The sequence below is a fragment of the Lissotriton vulgaris genome, chromosome 1_1 (genome assembly GCF_964263255.1).
Source record: "Lissotriton vulgaris chromosome 1_1, aLisVul1.2, whole genome shotgun sequence".
Taxonomy (NCBI): domain Eukaryota; kingdom Metazoa; phylum Chordata; class Amphibia; order Caudata; family Salamandridae; genus Lissotriton; species Lissotriton vulgaris.
In genome coordinates, this window is record NC_141685.1 from 945,069,589 (window position 1) to 945,082,947 (window position 13,359).

General features: G+C 40.6%; 1 protein-coding gene across 1 annotated transcript in view; it reads left to right on the top strand.

Annotated features, from left to right (window-relative positions):
- The first annotated feature begins 4,832 nt into the window (after positions 1–4,832).
- LOC147748246 (aquaporin-5-like) overlaps positions 4,833–13,359 on the top strand; it is a 56,405-nt gene continuing 47,878 nt past the window's right edge. The window contains exons 1-2 of the mRNA XM_086959212.1: positions 4,833–5,315; positions 6,779–6,943. Of these exons, the coding sequence (XP_086815338.1) occupies positions 4,953–5,315; positions 6,779–6,943 (528 nt within the window). The 5' untranslated portion in view covers positions 4,833–4,952. The remainder of the gene's footprint in view (positions 5,316–6,778; positions 6,944–13,359) is intronic.

Below are 13,359 nucleotides of genomic sequence, written 5' to 3' on the forward strand. Positions count from 1 at the left end.
CCTTCCATTGAAATTCCTGTTCAGTGTTTATTTCAGTTAAAGGCAAGTCTGAACACTTCACTTACCCAACATCTGCCGAACTGCTTGTAGTTGTGGTCAGAACTCAAGTTAAGGTGAAGGGCATTCCAGAGTCTCATCTCTTGGGCACCCAAACATGTACTTCTGTGTGTATATATCTATAAAGTGCAAGACTAACCAAACGCAATGGAGCACTGTACTGGGTCAAAGGCAAAAGAATAGAAATCGAAACCATTTCTTGGGAAAGAGAGGAGCGGAGCTCTGAAATAGGCAGAAGGTACTAATGGTGTTTATATGTAGTGGTTCAGGGTTAAAATATTTATTCGGCATATGCCAAGAAAGCAATTTAAAAATATTTCTATAAACAATGATCTTAGGGGAAATTTACATGTAAGATTTCAGTAACCTTGATGAAAAAAGTAAATCTCATTCCAAGCAACAGATCGTAAGGCATAAAATACAAGTGAGGAAAGTCATAAAACCATAAAATACATGCAGCTTACTCACAATGCAAAACAACTTGTGAATTCCTTGAAATGTAAGTCTTCTTACAAATATCTCAATATCAAGTACACTGCAATGATTTTGTACAGTAATATCACCATTTGTGTAAAATTTCATAGCGTTTTCTTACCTCCGGAGCACTCTTGATGCAATCTAACGCTGTATGACAGATATCTAGAGAAGGCAGCTTTTCTAAATATTTCAGTCGTAAGTGGAAATGTCTAATATTTACCTTACACAGCATAAAAAGTAAGATTTTAGGACTGTAAAGGACAGAAAAGTATAAAGGGGCATGTGCTCTGTTTCACAGAGTTCTTACAATGACATGGGCATAAATGGTACCACTAGACACATTGAGACAGAAAAGTAACTTTAAAATGAATTACAATTAATCTAAAAAAAAGTAAGGTACAACCTATACATATGGTTATCAATCCACAGTAAATAGGGTTAAATATTTCTAACAGTTGACACCTATAGGTATTTCTTGATAGTCTACATTGTTTGCACTCTCAATAATCTATAATTCAGACGGGACTCAGAGAAAAGTTGCTTTACAATCTCCTTACTGTTTGTGACTAGATTTTTGGAGCTGTTTTATTTCAAAAGATTTTATTAGAAAATGTTGTATGTACAGTACAGATATAGTGAAGGCAATACTGGTGTCGTTATACGCCGTTGGGGTTACAGTAGGCACATTGTTGACATGATTGGTCACTTGTACATTAGATAGGCAATTACGACCTTGGCGTATGAGGCATTGGTGGTCCTATGTATTCCCTTCGAAGGTAGGAAATGGAAGCGGGAAAAAAGAGAAAGGAGAAGAGGACAGGATGGGTATCGGGGTCTTTAGCCGCCATACTTCCAGAGTTTGCAATGTGAGGAGGCTGGGTGTGAAGCTGGGTGTGAGGGTACCGAGCCCTGTGACCTTCCTATGGAGGTTTGTGCGTGCCCAGGTAGTTGTCCAAGGAGTGCCACATCTCGCCCTTTGGGGTGGGGTTGGGTGAGTGTTTTGATGTTATGTTGTCCGCCCCTCTTAGGAAGGTGATCCAATTGAGCCAACTTTGAAAGGTTGCCTTCCCTGTGTCTTTCCAGTTAGCTAGGATAGTTTTAACAGCCGCTGTGAGCAGGAGGTCGATCAGTTCGCTGTCGTCTTTGGACTGAATTTCTGGAGCCATGAAGGCGGCAACTACCCCTAGGAAGTCTGGTTGTAGCGAGTACCCAATTATGCTGTTTATGAATTCTCTTATTTTACCCCAGAATGTCTTGACTTAGGGGCAGTAAAAGATAAGGTGTGCTAGGTCTCCTTTTTGTTTATGACAGTTCCAGCATAGGTCGCTATCACAGAGCCCGACAGCCGCCAGGCGTCCTCGGGTCCAGTACGCTTTGTGGAGGAGCCAGTATTTAGTTTGTGCTAGGGTTGGGGTGACTTTATTTTTGGCTACTGAGGTCTACAGGCGAAGCTTTTCCTTCTTGCTGAGGCGCCTATTGTGTTGGGTTTTCCAGTATTCTATTGCTTTGTCGTTTAGTCTTGTTGTTACCGGGCACAGGAGTTTGTATAGGTGCGATGATTGGTGGCATAATCGCCTTATCTAGTGTTAAGCAGTCGGTGATGCATGACGTTATTAATGCCACCTCCAGGTTCTGCAACATTTTATCCATAAGAGGAGTGGGGCTATGCTGATCTGGTCCTCTGCATGAGGTAAACCCACGAGAGGTAGTGTTATTTTAAGAGGTGTCTTAAGATCTTAACAGAGCTGAAGGAGAGTTGGCAGGTGCTCATGGATGTTGTTTCAGATCTTCAGTGCATGGATAGAGAAGTCCTGGTTGTCATTTTTTTTTCTTCTATTTTTAGACTTCTTCATATTCACTCTGGGGATATCCTGGCTGCATGTGGGTTGAGGGCCACCAGGGTTGGTGAACTTTTCAGCAACTTATACCTGTGCCAATTTTGAAGACTTTATTGGCAATACAGATTGTCTTGAATATTGTCTTGAATATGGTCTGGAAAGGTAAGAGGAGCCAGTGGTGCTTCATCAGGGTAGAGGCGATATAGCTGAATTTTTTCAGGGCCTTACTGAGGCAAGATGTACCCTGAAGGAAGCCTTACAAGGGCCAAGAGTGGAGCTTGGGAAGACATGAAACAGGGAAGCCCCACCATCCTGATGAAAAAGTAAAAGGCCATGAACTGCTGTGCCAAGGTCTCTTTCTGAAAGGAACTTTTTTCACAAACTTTTAAAAGTTGTAGCTGGGACCAGGCCATCTTGGTCTGTCTGGGGACGTGCTTCTTGAGGATGAAGAGGGAGTCAAGAATGAATGTAATTGGTTTGACTTTAGACCGTAATAGGGAGTTCAATCCACTTCTGAAGGATCATTGGCTAAATTAGAAGAGCGGGCATTGCGTGACGGGTATACAGTGGCTGGGACACAGTGAGGAGTCTATTTATGAAGGTATGCATGACCTTTGCCCCACATACTCTGCAGGTGGTGCACAAGATTGAGAATGGAACGTTAATATATACTGGAAACTGATGCTTTAGTGTTTGATGTGCGGTTAAAATATAGAACATATTTCAAAATTTAGAGGGAATAGAAAAGAAGCTTTGACCAAAGGGCATCATTATGATGCAGGGCGGTTGGTCCGCCGACCGCTATCTTGGCGGTCTTGAGTCCGCCCGACACGCAGTCGGTGGTATGACCGCGGAATTAGGATGAGATCACCATGCTGGTGGTCGGAAAAATGCTCTTTTACATTGCTGCTTGTGCTAAGCCCAGAAAAAGGGCCACAGCACAAGCTGAAGTGTGAAAGAGCACTTTGTGCACATACATGAACTGTGTGCCTGGCACCACGTGGTGCCTGGCATACAGTGCATGAATGTGCATGGGAGCACTACATGTGACCCCAGGGCCACTTTACAGTGGCCCATAAGGGACGGGGGCCCTGCTTGGGGCCCCCAAGTTACGTTCCTGGCCTTTTCATGGCCGCCGGACCTCTATGAAAAGGCTATCGGAAATGGACATCGTAATTCCTATGGCGGTGCCTGCTCAGGCACTGCCAGCATACAGGGATGCAATTCTGACCAGAACGGGGTCCTAGATCTTGTTGGAGGCGCAGGGGCGGCTCCTCCACTGGGACGGAGGCACATCGTCCTGCTTCTTTCTCGAAGTGTGAGAAGCAGAAACATAAAATGGTAATAACTACCATTTTATGTTTTTGCTTCTCTCACTGCGGGAAAGCAGAAGGGTTTGGTTGGGGCGGACGGGTCTGCTTTAGGGCAGGAGAGGAATAGCTTGCCCAGTGCTGAGGGCGCTGACTGTTTGGTCGGCTCTCTGGGGCCGCCCAGACCAGCCATGCACACTCTGTCCTTTCTCCATGTAGGCTGCAATGCAGCTTACATGAAGAAAATGGATTTCCCATAGGGCACCATCCCGACCAATCACAACGTTGCTATTGCAGCGCTGTGATTGGCTTAGGGGAGGAGAGGGAGGCTGCTGCTTCCTGTTCCTGCCAGAGGCAGAACTGCAGGAGAGCAAGTCAGGAGCAGAGACGGGACCCAGGAAGGAAAGTTTATTTTATTTTTAAATTAACCCCCCCTGGCGACCCTCCGTGTGTCCCCACCCACCCGCAATTCAAGCCGGCCATGACTGCGGAGGTAGCAGTCTTTAACTTGACTGCTGACAGTACGATTATATGAAGTATATGAATATGAATTAAAATGCACAGGCCAGACAGACGGTCTGTCGGCAATAGGACTGCGACGTCTTGTCGGTGGAGCTCCCACCGCTATCGTAATAAGGCCCAAAAAGTTGTTATGAAGACAAAGAAAGCCACTGCTCTATTATCATATTCTGCACAATTTTGAGTGCACCTGTTTGTTTTAATTATTATTAAATCAGTGCCGCAAAATGTACTCAGGAGCACCCTGAATCTGTACACCGCACAATTACTATCTTGACGTTATTAGTCATATTCATCAACAACTTAAGGTTTGTCAGGGAAATGAAGGGCCAAATGGAGTGAGCACGTGTCGGAAAAGAAGGTACACAGAGAGGCTGCCAGAGAGCCATGATAGCATCATATGGAAAGCTCTCAGGACAGAGATATCACTTGAAGACAAGAGACAGAGCTTATGAAACCGATAAAGACAGAATAACGGCTATCTGATGTGTCTTTGAAAGGAATGTCTTATGCGTCATTCACTGAGATATGTGACTCTGTTCCAAAATGCTTTTGAAGGAGGTGTATGTCCTGAGCTTAATGAATTCTGGCTGGTATTATAAAGGGGAGGAGTGGACTAGGAAATTGTCTCAGTTCCACCCCTGGCTGAACTCGCCACTTGTTCGCCCGGTATATAAATCCTTACATTCTCTCCTTGCAGATTACCATTACGGAAGGTTCTCACTGGCTCGTTTTTTTGCCCATTTGATCTATGAGGCGGGAGCTTTTCACGTGGGCATTTGCCCGGGCAGTTTTAGCCGAATTCATCGCCACCCTGATATTTCTTTTCTTTGGACTGGGTTCTGCTCTAAAATGGCCGTCGGCTCTTCCCACCGTGTTGCAAATTTCCATGGCCTTCGGTTTAGCAATTGCCACTATGGTGCAGGCTGTGGGCCATGTCAGCGGTGCCCACATCAACCCAGCCGTCACAGTGGCCTTCCTGGTGGGCTCTCACATCTCCTTCCTGCGTGCCCTCTTTTACATCCTGGCACAGATTCTCGGAGGGTTGGTTGGAGCCGGAATCCTCTACGCAGTAGTTCCTGCAAATATCAGGGGACACCTAGCGATTAATGCAGTAAGTGATTACTTTCCTAGTGACTAACACCACGTTTCTTTCTCTGTGTGTTTCCCGTGTTGTGAGAAGGCTGTACGAGGCAGTTAACCCAATGTTCTCCAAAAGGTCCTGCCTTACCGCGAGGGTTCGATGACCTCAGAGCTTCTTTGGATTTGAGCCAAGCTTTGTCCCTGACTCAATTTCAGTCTATGAAAGACATTTTATGTGGGTAGCATTTGGGTGGGGATGGGTGGATGTCCTGAACTGAGATTTTAAAACGATCTGCTTGCTCTTTGAACTTTGAACCCCAACTCCGCCAGGCAACGAAACCAATTGTTGCTTTCATTGTGGAAAGGTTTTCCTTGTATCACCTTTTGTTGGCATTTCTCCACCTAAGTGTAGCTTACACGTGTACAGGCAAAGAATTAGGAACATCTCTTGTCTGACATTCGAAATCTCTGGTGACTGATATGTGCTGATATTTAAATAATGGAAACCTACATCAAAAGATGTGAACATACGAAGACTAAATTTGGCTCAGTTGATAACATCGAATCACACTATTTCAATTTTTAGACATTGTTGACAATTGAAGAAATAACTAGGTTCTCACTTCCAAAGTGCAAGGAAGTTTCTTTCAGGCTTCACTGTCTTTTGTTCTACACAAGTGTGGCAGAGCTGGACTGGCAAGCAGAACAGAGACCTAGAGACAGCTTGGCAACATTTTCTATCTCTACAGGAAAGAGCTATAAAAGTGAGAGTTCTTAAACTATTTGAAGGCCTTAAGGAGAAAATATCGAGCCACTGAATGGGCCACTAAAGAGTAACATGACAAGAACTCTAGTCCAGCCTGCTTCGCTTAGTAAAAATACGTGATGGTAGGGACGTCACTCCATCTCCCACTGCCACTGTGCCCACATATGCCAAAATCGAGATTTTAACAAATGGGATAAATACTGGGCTTAGTTGTCAAAAAGTTGACTTGGAAGTCATCAAACGAGCTGACAAGTGGACAAGAACTTGAGAAAGTAGATGAACAAGAATGAGTTAAGGGCTAGGACCAAGAGATGTGAAGGAACGAATAGGGCTGGGTGTCATGAAAAGTGCTAAATGCTAAAGAGAAAGGTGGATAAGCGTAAAAAGGGTATCAGTGGACGGGACAGTGATGAGTAATATGTATATGGGAGGTGATGAAGATGAAGTTGAAGTGAACTGTTGTAGAAGGGAACAATGTGGAAGGATGTGTGGGCAAAGAGAACGAGGAAGGTAAGTGATGTACCACAGATGAAGCAGAATGAAATGAAGGTGGATGAGAATGGGGGAAACCTTGAAAAAAGTTAAGGATGTGTGGAACATATGGCAGGATATAAGAGGAAAGTTGTGAAAGGAGTTTACAGGAATGAGTGCTATGCCTAGCTCATCCACTGTCCTTGGTCAGTTCTCATGAGTATTTCAAATCTAACACTGATGTATTTGTTTTGCAGCTCAGCAACAACACTTCTCCAGGACAAGGTGTCGCGATCGAGATTATGCTCACCTTCCAACTGGTTCTTTGCATTTTTGCTTCTACAGATAGTCGCAGATCAGACAATATTGGATCTCCGTCTTTGTCTATTGGCCTCTCTGTCACTCTGGGACATCTAGTTGGGGTATGTAAGTTTTCTGTAACTATTGAACCTAAAACCCCAGCTGGAGTCACTATACATTCACTTTGTGGCTTGACTATTAGGAAACTTTTAAAATAATATAGACATTAGTACTGATTTTGTGGTTGGTTGGAGGCTTTCTGACCGACATCTTTGGTTTGAATTACAACCACCATATTACGAATACGGTTGTAGGAATTGAAACCGGATGGTCATTCTGACTGCCTCTAATGGGCTCAAGGAGTCTGTCGGCCAGTCAGAACCAGCACGTAATTCATTAAGAATGGCGTTTCCACCATCGCAATCATAATGCCGGTTTCCCACAGGCTTTTCATGTCGGGGTTTCCAACATGAAAAGCTGGTCAGAAACCAAATTTAGGGGGCCCTGGCAGGACCCCTTGCCTCAGCAGCCTCCCGTTGGGGGCCTTGGTGGCACCATAAATTCCCCCTCATTAATCCCTGCATTGAGTTTGCGTAATCAGGACTGCTGACCTACGGTCAGTCAGTTCCGTCTCCGCGGCGATGTTGGTCGGAAGCAACTCCGACTGACATCGTAATCAGGCCCTATGCATGAACTGCATTATATGGAGAAAGGATGAAGTGGCGAGGAATGGGAAGCAGCAGACATTCTCAGCAAGCATTACTAATTAAACAGCAGGAGCTACAGGGAATGGTTAGGACCACAGGAACAGAGGACAGATGTGCTCCTTCAGCCCAACCACATTCCGGCAGGGGGATACACATACTATTGTAGAAAGGAAGTCTGTTTGCAAGTTCAGCAAATTGGCTGCAATCTCCCTCTCTTTCATAAAGAGGTCCAGCAAGGATGCTGGTTGCCATTCTAGGTTTCGAGGCATTCACAGTTCCAGTTCCCGCAGACTTTAATCTCCCAGCAGGTGGGACTGTATATGAAATGACAATGGCTGGTGTTGAGAGGCTTCATTCCTCCTCAGCTACGGTGGAACAGCCCCTTCACCCAATCTCTGAGAGCATTTAGGGAATAATGTAGATGCCAGGTTTCTGTTTACAAATAGTTTTTAATCTATTTCGCTTGTTTCTAAGCGCTCTTTATCTTGGCAGTAAAGATGAAGGGTCGATTGTTAGCTCTTAAATCTCCCGTGCCTCTCTGATTGCACCTCGGCTTATCTTGCTGAAGAAGTGCCTCAGGGCTGTTTACTTTCGCTCTGTAGCTTTTTCTTTTCATCGCTTTACCTACTCCTTTGCTACACTCCCTATTTTTCAGACCTTTCCTGCCACCTGTCGTATTTTTTTATGTATATTTACACAGCCCAGAATCGATTTTTTGTTCCTCTTGTCAGTATTGCTGGTGATTTTTTAATCTAGTATTTTCCTATAATCTTTTTTTCTGATGTGCTCCACATCATTTAATAATTATTCCTTTAACATTCCACTACCTGTTACCTTTGTTTGGAAGATTGGGCTGCATATAAAGGACTGTGTTGCCTACTCTTGGATTGACACACGGCCCCTAAAAAGACTCCAGCTTTAGCCATTCATTCCAGGAACACTGGTGTGCCTGTATCTGGTGTCAGCGATTTCACATATCTTCTTACCAGTCTTTGCCAAGGTCAAGGGTTCTCCACCCTGTTCATGTCACTGGACCTCTAAATACCAATAATTTTAATACATCTGCAGGGTGTCATTAACATCCTTGTCAAGAATCTGGTCTGGAAGTCGGGATCCTTTCACACCCCAAAAAAAGAAAATGTGTAATTCTTTAACTATTGCTACCTAGCTGAATGAAGAAAGCATTTTCCTGGAATTGTTATTTTTCATTGGGGATACCTTGGAATGCTAATAGAGGTAAGTATTTGTATTTTTTATGTGGCTGAAGATCGGCTATGTAGTATGCTGAAATCTCTCGTATATTCCGAGGTCATCCAACTCAATATGGAGAAGGTTCGTGCAGAGCTGCTCCAAGCACGGGAAAACATGTATTCACTACTGAGTAGACACCTTTTCCCACCTGGGGAGCGTCACAGCATCCACACTGAAGGGTCAACTTCTACCAATGAGTGGCTACTCTGTCACATTCAGTATTTGGACAAAATATCGAGGGGCATATTTACAAGCTCCTTGCGCCACTTTTGCATCACTTTTCCCATGGTAAAAATGACGCATAAGTGGTGCAAGGGGCTTGTAAATATGCCCTGAGTTTTAAATATTCACTTACAGAAATATCGGAAAAAAATATTGTGATACCAAAATATAGTGATGCAGAAATATTGTTGTCAAGAATCTCGATTTTTTCAGGTAAGAAATTTTATTGTCAAGATTATCGTTGATGATAATATCGTTTTCAATACTACAGTTGTTAAAAAATATTGTTTATAAATGATCTTTATGTGCTTTAGTTCATATATTAATTTTATGTGTTTATATTGTTTTTATAATTATGATTTAAAACAAATAAGTTTGTAATTTTTATTTATAATTTAATTGTTTTTAGTAATTAATATTGTCATACCAAGTTGCTAGGTTTGTAGGGGTACAGGGTGGGAAGTTAATTAAGTATAATGAAATAACAATTAGTTACTTATTTATTATTAATTATGTAATTGACTATTATGTAAATTGTGTAATATTTATATTTTTTAAATTATATATAAGGTGTGGGCTGATGGGTTTATAGGGGTATTAGGTGGAAAGGTAATCAAGCAATCATTAATTAACACTGAATTATTACTGCATTATTAATTATTAAATTGGTTATTAAATATGTAAATTGTGTATTCTTTTTTGTTATGTACTAGGCACGGTCTATGGGTTTGTAAGAGTATAGGATGGAAAGTTAGGTATGTAATAATTAAAAATTAAGTATGAATTTTAATGAAAATTGGACAATAGTTTTATACTTTTTAGCTATATTTAGCTGCGGGTGCTGGATTTGTGAAGGTATTAATCCAACCCTGACCTCGCCTCTTTTCGCAAACAACTAAAAACACACCTGTTCAATTCTCTTCAATAAAAACTCAGCTCTCCTTCCCTCTTTTCCTGGTCTGCAACCTCATTCACCCTTTCAACAGGTTCCTCTAGCGCTTGGACGCCTCAGGGCAGCAATTCGCGCCCTATAAATTCACTTTCATTCATTCATTCATTCATTGGGTGGGACGTTGTTTAAGTAATAACTAATTAATAATTTCTTAGTTTTTTAAAAATATCAATTATGTAAATTGTGTAATAATTATATTTTTTAAGATATAAATTCGGGGCGGGCTGCTGGGTTTGTAGGGGTATAAAGTGCAACATTAATTAAATAATAATCAACAAAGAATTATTACTTTGTTAATAATTATTTAATTGATTATTAATTATGATGCCTGTGTTATACATATTTATAGTAGTTATAGTTTTAAGTGTGGGCTGCAAGGTTTGAGGGTGCATAGTGTGGGAAGTTAAATAAGTAAAAAATAACATTTCTCCAAATTTAAAAATAATTAATACATTGTTGAATAGTCATGTAAATTCTTTAATTGGTTTTTATTTTCATATATATGATTTTCTTTTGGTTAGTTAATAATGTTCATATTAAGAAGTTTATATTCGTTGTAAATGAATAGGGTTATTCAAATATGTTATGTGTTTGAAGTGAAGTACTTTCCATACTGTTGCACAGACTGGAGAGGGAATAGTAAATGTAACCCAACTGAAGTCCAACGCTTTCTCTAGCCTAGGGTTGCACAGACTGGATTGGGAATAGCAAATGTAATCCCTCCGAAGTCCAATGCTTTCCATACTGTTGAACAAGCTGGAGTGGGATTAGTACATTTTACCCTTCTGTAGTCCAACGCTTTCCCTACCATTGCATAGACTGGAGTGGGAATAGTAAATGTTACCCCTCCAATGTCAAACACTTTCCCTAGTGTAGCACAGACTGGAGTGGGAATATTAAATGTAATCCCTCTCTGAGGTCCAACACTTTCCCTACTGTTGCACAGACTGGAGTGGGAATAGTCAATTTTACCCCTTCAGAGCCTAACGCTTTCCCTACTGTTTGGAGTGGGAATAGTTAATTTTGCCCCTTCGGTGTCTAATGCTTGCCTTATTGTTGCACAGACTGGAGTGGTAATAGTAAATGTAATCCCTCCGAAATCCAAGCTTTCCCTACTGTTGCATAGCTTGGCGTTGGAATAGTAATTTTTATTTACAGACTGGAGTGTGAATAGTAAATTAGTAAATCTATTATTGGCAGACTTCAATACTTTTCTTAATATTGTATTGTTTAGACATATCTATTATTATTATTCTGTTATTTAGTGCATTTGATATAACTTGTTTATATATATATGAATATATATTTATTGTTTGGTAATTTATTTAATGTTTTGCAGTTGATTTGTTAATATTTTTTATGTTCATATATACACACATACAAAAATTCCCTTTTCTTTTTTGTTGAATTGTGAGACTTATGTCTCAAAAAGATCTTGGTTAAAGGTAATAAACAAAAAGGTCTCTTAGAGTTGCAACCAGATTAACAAATTTACATATTTGTAATATTGAGATATTTCAGTTGTAAACATCAGGCATCAAAGGTAACAATGAGAGTGGAGAAACCTTTTTGTTTATTACCTTTAACCAAGATCTTTTTGAGACATAAGTCTCCCAATTCAACAAAAAAGGAAAAGGGAATTTTTGTATTTTTGCTCATAAATAGACCTATTCCTTTTTCAACAAATAGTTCTTCCCAATATATTATTATTATTATTCATATATACACACACACACACACGCACATATATATGTTTTTATAGTAGTACATAAAAAACAATACCCCCAAACATGTAATGTAATATATATTTTTAATAATAGTGTCTTGATTTGATGAGGTATCTTCTCAACCCTATCGTTTCTAATATTTAGAAAATGCATTGCACCCTCTTCGATAAATCTTCATTTTTTTCCTTTGCTGAGAGGGCCCCCTTTTACACCCTCACTCCTCGTCCTCTCAAGCCATTGCCTATTCGGACTCATCTCTGTCTCCTTACCACTTTCTTTCTGGTTTAATTTGAAAGGTATGTTCATTAATTGGAATTTGCAGTGGGGTATACTGTTTACTTTTCTTTTGTAAATTGCTAAATGGACTTCTACTATTAAGCTTCTTGCAAATTTGTTTCTTTTCCTTTATGGTTTTCAATGAATTTACACATTGCCATCCTTTTTTTGCCGTTGGAGTTTGTGGCCTGGTTTGTACTCTGGTGAATAATGGGCCATGTCTCATGTCTCATACATGAAGTAAGCCTGACCAAGCAGCAAGTACATTTGTTTTCTTCATATTCAACAAAGCTTGGAAAAGGTGAGGGAATGTGTTCATTTTCTTGTTGCTAATGGTCTGTTTACCTTGCTGTTGAATGTTTTTTCCGAATCGTCTTATTGTTTGCATTTGGCTTCCGTGATGCTCTTAGGAATAGTGATTTGTAAATAGTTGTCAGAGTCATCTTTGTATGCTTGTAAAATATTTTTGATTGTTATTGAGGACTGATGCTATTTTGCTGATGGTTGTTTTGCTGGTGTTACTCAATAAAGGGTTGGCTGTGTTTTTATTTGGTTTCTACCGGAGAACTAACAATGGCTTTGCACACCTGCATATCACTATCTTTGATATAAAAAATTATGATTTTTAATTGGTTTGAGACATACTTATCTGTTTGGAAAGAACATTTGGAGCTACTGCTGTTGTTGGGCATGTCTGAGCCTGCCTGATTATAATGGTACATTTTATTTATATAGTGCTTAGTTGTGTTAGATTTGTGTTCTTGATTTCGTGTGTGTTTAGTAGAGTTTAGAGTAGGGTAATAAGGATGGGAATGGTTTTGAAAGGTGAAATAGTAATTTGTTTTTGTAAGTAGTGGTCATGTGTGTGCAGGGGCATAGCTGCAGCGGTGGCGTTTGCGGTGTTACACTCCCCTAATACATTTATTATCTGCTAAATAGTTGGCACGGGTGCTGTCAATCAGGAATGGTGATGAATCTATTGAATTGTACCAGAAGTTTTGACATGCACACAGATAAAAATGCACACACACACTCTGTTTTGAAAGTCTTGAACATTTTGGTCAGTTTACAAAATATTTTCCTTTCCCTCCATGCCCAACTAATCTACATGCCTCATTTTTGGAAACAATAGTATCTTGAAAGTGATACGCATGCGCTAGCGCATGATCTTGCAGGCTTGAACCTAAAAAGGAAGGGAAAGTTCGAGAAGGATGTTTGGCAGTTCATAGGTGTTAGAAAGGTATGAGATGAGTCATAGAAGAGGAATGGGAGAAAGGGTGAAAGGAGTATTACTTAAGAAAAAATATATAGCAATAGACTGAAATGAACTTATACAATATTTCCAAATTACACTTATATAACCCCTCTATATAATACCCATATATGAATAGAAACTATATTAT